Below are 5,057 nucleotides of genomic sequence, written 5' to 3' on the forward strand. Positions count from 1 at the left end.
ATAGGTCAAGAGCCTTTTTTTAGTTTCACAGTCCTCTCACAATAAAGGTAGAGGGAGTTATAACTGCCAGCACTCGTCCTGTGTCTGAGTGTGCTCTTGTTTCAACTGCAGGATCAGATAAGCAGCCATGGATGATGTATATAAAGCAGCGGTGAGTACTGATAATGCCGAGTATGCTGTTATATTTCCTTCTATAACATGTCTTCTATGATATACATATTTATTGGACAATTATAACATTATATTATAAGACAGACTATATAGTTGTTTTTTAACAACTGTCAATATCCTCCTGAAAATATGAAGTTATGTTATTATTGTAAGCTTTGCATTACTGTAGCTTTACAGTGAAATCTGAGCTCAGTCAGCCTTGTGTACCAATGTGATATATTTGACCAACTTCACAATACAGTGCAATGAAGAGTTTTAGGAGTAAGTTCATAGAAAAGAAAAAGGATTCATTTGAATATTTGCCCGAGGTCACCAAACTCATGTTGGAGTCAAGCCGCTGGTCTGAAAAAGGTTTGAAAATGTCACTTTTATAAGTATAAATAAATGGTGCCTGACAAGAGAACAAAGAACAGCTGGACAGTTGAAGGGAAGAAGAGAAGTGACAGCTGCTGACCCCGTCAAATCAACTTCCATAAACAAGAATAGCAAGTGGAGAAATTAGTGTCACATTGCAGTCCATACTGAGAGCAGGAATGAAGCTGCAGACGTGAACCTCTGCTGCTGCTGAGTGGCACAAAGAATCACCAAAGGAAAAACACAAGTCAGATGAATTTCATGTAAATTAAAATGTGATGTTTTCCTCCAGGTTGAGAACTTAACAGAGGAGCAGAAAAATGGTGAGGAAACGACTTATTCTATTACTGTCTTTCTCTTTATTAGATGAAATGACAAATGCCACATTTGACAAATAAGTTATATAATTATAATTCAATGTTATTTATACAGCACAAAATCACAACAGTCGCCTTAAGGCACTTTATATTAATAATATGAATATGTTTTGTTTTTATTATGTTTTGTGTTCATTTTGTTTCAGTTACAGATCCTGATTATTTTTTTATTTTTATTATTATTTTGAGGGATTCGTGATCGTTGCCTCAGATTTCCATGTGTGAAAAAGGGCCTGAGATGGCCGCTGTTGTAAAGTCTCTGATATGTGAAGCTACATTTTCAAGCAAGCATAAACAAATATTTTAGACAAATCAAAGATGGTTAAACAGAAAACAAATAAAATAAATAGAACTAAATTGGTAAATTTGTGGTTGTTGGATTATTTCATTGTTTGACAATAAATCTCACACCATAGAAAAGCCATAAATGTTGCCAGAATAAATACAGTGGCTTGCAAAAGTATTCGGCCCCCTTGAACTTTCCCACATTTTGTCACATTACAGCCACAAACATGAATCAATGTTATTGGAATTCCACCTGAAAGACCAATACAAAGTGGTGTACACGTGAGAAGTGGAACCAAAATCATACATGATTCCAAACATTTTTTACAAATAAATAACTGCAAAGTGGGGTGTGCATAATTATTCAGCCCCCTGAGTCAATACTTTGTAGAACCACCTTTTGCTGCAGTTCCAGCTGCCAGTCTTTTAGGGTATGTCTCTACCAGCTTTGCACATCTACAGACTGAAATCCTTGCCCATTCTTCTTTGCAAAACAGCTCCAGCTCAGTCAGATTAGATGGACAGCGTTTGTGAACAGCAGTTTTCAGATCTTGCCACAGATTCTTGATTGGATTTAGACACCAGACAGGTCAGGGATAAAGTTATTGAGAAATTTAAAGCAGGCTTAGGCTACAAAAAGATTTCCCAAGCCTTGAACATCCCACGGAGCACTGTTCAAGCCATCATTCAGAAATGGAAGGAGTATGGCACAACTGTAAACCTACCAAGACAAGGCCGTCCACCTAAACTCACAGGCCGAACAAGGAGAGCGCTGATCAGAAATGCAGCCAAGAGGCCCATGGTGACTCTGGACGAGCTGCAGAGATCTACAGCTCAGGTGGGGGAATCTGTCCATAGGACAACTATTAGTCGTGCACTGCACAAAGTTGGCCTTTATGGAAGAGTGGCAAGAAGAAAGCCATTGTTAACAGAAAACCATAAGAAGTCCCGTTTGCAGTTTGCCACAAGCCATGTGGGAGACACAGCAAACATGTGGAAGAAGGTGCTCTGGTCAGATGAGACCAAAATGCAAAACGCTATGTGTGGCGGAAAACTAACACTGCACATCACTCTGAACACACCATCCCCACTGTCACATATGGTGGTGGCAGCATCATGCTCTGGGGGTGCTTCTCTTCAGCAGGGACAGGGAAGCTGGTCAGAGTTGATGGGAAGATGGATGGAGCCAAATACAGGGCAATCTTGGAAGAAAACCTCTTGGAGTCTGCAAAAGACTTGAGACTGGGGCGGAGGTTCACCTTCCAGCAGGACAACGACCCTAAACATAAAGCCAGGGCAACAATGGAATGGTTTAAAACAAAACATATCCATGTGTTAGAATGGCCCGGTCAAAGTCCAGATCTAAATCCAATCCAGAATCTGTGGCAAGAGCTGAAAACTGCTGTTCACAAACGCTGTCCATCTAATCTGACTGAGCTGGAGCTGTTTTACAAAGAAGAATGGGCAAAGATTTCAGTCTGTAGATGTGCAAAGCTGGTAGAGACATACCCTAAAAGACTGGCAGCTGGAACTGCAGCAAAAGGTGGTTCTACAAAGTATTGACTCAGGGGGCTGAATAATTACGCACACCCCACTTTTCAGTTATTTATTTGTAAAAAATGTTTGGAATCATGTATGATTTTGGTTCCACTTCTCACGTGTACACCACTTTGTATTGGTCTTTCACCTGGAATTCCAATAACATTGATTCATGTTTGTGGCTGTAATGTGACAAAATGTGGGAAAGTTCAAGGGGGCCGAATACTTTTGCAAGCCACTGTAACAGAGTAGAAGTTGTTTGGCACTGGCAGAGAAGATTCTCAAGTTTTACTCATTGCTGCTGCTCAATATTTGCATTTTACTTACAAATGTGAACACGAGATGTGCTGCTGCCATCAAATATACATTAAAACGATACATTTTTCCAGTGTAAATATTTTATTTTCTGTTTTCCATTGTGGATAAATTATAAGATTATAGGATTCGGATCTTTGTGGTTAAATGACAGATTTTATCATAACAAAGAATAATCAGTGAATTCCTGTAATATTAGATGCTGTAAACACTAAACAAGCCCTTGATAGAAACAGTTTAAGAAACAGTTCAAAGTTAGTTTTGTCTTGACAGATGTTATATTTTCAGCATCAGTCTAGTCTGTATCGGCTGTTTGTTGTTGTGTGCAACTTTAACAACAATCTCAGTAACGACAACAATTTGTTTTTCAGAGTTCAAAGCTGCGTTTGATATCTTCATCCAGGATGCAGAGGACGGCTGCATCAGTACCAAAGAGTTAGGAAAGGTGATGAGAATGCTGGGACAGAATCCCACTCCTGAGGAGTTACAGGAGATGATTGACGAGGTGGATGAAGATGGTATGTCACTATTAGTATGTCGGGATCAGGAACATGTTTATTTCATAACATGGTTAACATATTTAAAAAAAAAAAAAAAAAAAAAGGTGAAAAAGACATTATAGTCCTGATTTATTTATTTGCTGTATTTTCACAGGCAGCGGGACAGTAGATTTCGATGAGTTCTTGGTGATGATGGTCCGCTGCATGAAGGAGGAGAGCAAAGGAAAATCTGAGGAGGAGTTGGCTGAACTTTTTCGCATGTTTGACAAGTAGGTCTTTTTTGTGTTCTCACGCAGCTGTAATACAAAGAAAATACCACCAGCCTGATACAAGACAAATCTTTGCTGACTGCCAGTAGGCGATTGAGGGATGTTTTGAATATTTTTGTGCTTGTAAAGTACACATACAGTAATAATCTTAATGCCAAAAGACGCACCTCAGCGAGCATTGCACGTAGGATTGATGAGTGTATTTTTATGTTAAGGAATGGAGATGGATACATAGACTTAGAAGAGCTGAAGTCCATGCTGGAGTCCACTGGAGAGGCCATCACTGAAGATGACATCGAAGAGTTGATGAAGGATGGAGACAAAAACAATGATGGCAAAATTGATTATGATGGTATGGGAAGCAGTTTATTTGCAATTAAAATGTGCACAAAACAGCTTTCTCCTTACAACATAAGGAGGACATTTTCATCACGTTCACAAACCATTTCACTGAGAATGATTACAGAGTCATTGAGCTCTTTATTGTGGCTGACAAAGTGTATAAAGTAACAAGGGGTGGCTGTAGCTCAGGTGGCAGAGCAGGTCAGCCACTAATCAGAAGGTCGGTGGTTCGATCCCAGGCTGCATCCTAGCTGCATGCCAAATATCCTTGGGCAAGATACTAACCCCATGTTTGCCTACTGGTGGTGGTCAGAGGGCCCGGTGGCGCCTGTGTCCGGCAGCCTCGCCTCTGTCAGTGCGCCCCAGGGCACCTGTGGCTACAATGTAGCTTGCTATCGCCAGTGTGTGAATGTGTGTGTGAATGGGTGAATGACTGAATGTAGTGTAAAGCGCTTTGGGGTCCTATGGACTAGAAAAGCGCTATACAAATGCAGGCCATTTACCATTTACAAAAATCAGAAACTGAGTTCAAAAGGCAAATAAACAAAATCCAAAGGAGTAATGGGGAGTAACTGTGAGAATGATATTTATGGACTTTGATTTTAAAATCAAATAGTGTTGTGTAGAAAACTCCATTGTACCTAGTCATGGATAATTAGTAATTAGCTTTGCTGATGTACTGACCTGTTCGTTGTCTCTGACAGAGTTCCTGGAGTTCATGAAAGGAGTTGAATAAAGGATTCTACCGGACGCTTCACATCTTCTATCTTCTACATGTGTTGGCAATGTCATCAAAGGCCTTCATGAATATATCTTCACTGGTTTTTCTAAGACTGTACCTTCAAGGCCTTAACAGCTTTTCCAGGAGATTTCATTGAATAAAATATTTTTTCTGAATAAAAATA

The 5,057-nt window shown here is 39.7% G+C and overlaps 1 protein-coding gene across 1 annotated transcript; it reads left to right on the forward strand.

Moving 5' to 3' along the window:
- Positions 1-5,057, forward strand: LOC100699862 (troponin C, slow skeletal and cardiac muscles). The gene is made up of 6 exons (XM_003454248.5): positions 1-151; positions 818-848; positions 3,413-3,559; positions 3,696-3,810; positions 4,026-4,162; positions 4,857-5,057. Exons 1-6 carry the CDS (start codon positions 128-130, stop codon positions 4,886-4,888), a joined length of 486 nt encoding a protein of 161 aa, XP_003454296.1. The 5' UTR covers positions 1-127; the 3' UTR covers positions 4,889-5,057.

Source organism: Oreochromis niloticus, linkage group LG20 (assembly GCF_001858045.2).
Source record: "Oreochromis niloticus isolate F11D_XX linkage group LG20, O_niloticus_UMD_NMBU, whole genome shotgun sequence".
In the NCBI taxonomy this organism is placed as follows: Eukaryota; Metazoa; Chordata; class Actinopteri; order Cichliformes; family Cichlidae; genus Oreochromis; species Oreochromis niloticus.

Bases quoted from the DNA above. Each gene is read 5' to 3' on its own strand.
- LOC100699862 (XM_003454248.5), top strand. From the start codon at position 128: ATGGATGATGTATATAAAGCAGCG. The intron at 849-3,412 runs GTGAGGAAACGA...TTTGTTTTTCAG, and splicing joins AACAGAGGAGCAGAAAAATG to AGTTCAAAGCTGCGTTTGAT. The intron at 4,163-4,856 runs GTATGGGAAGCA...TGTCTCTGACAG, and splicing joins TGGCAAAATTGATTATGATG to AGTTCCTGGAGTTCATGAAA.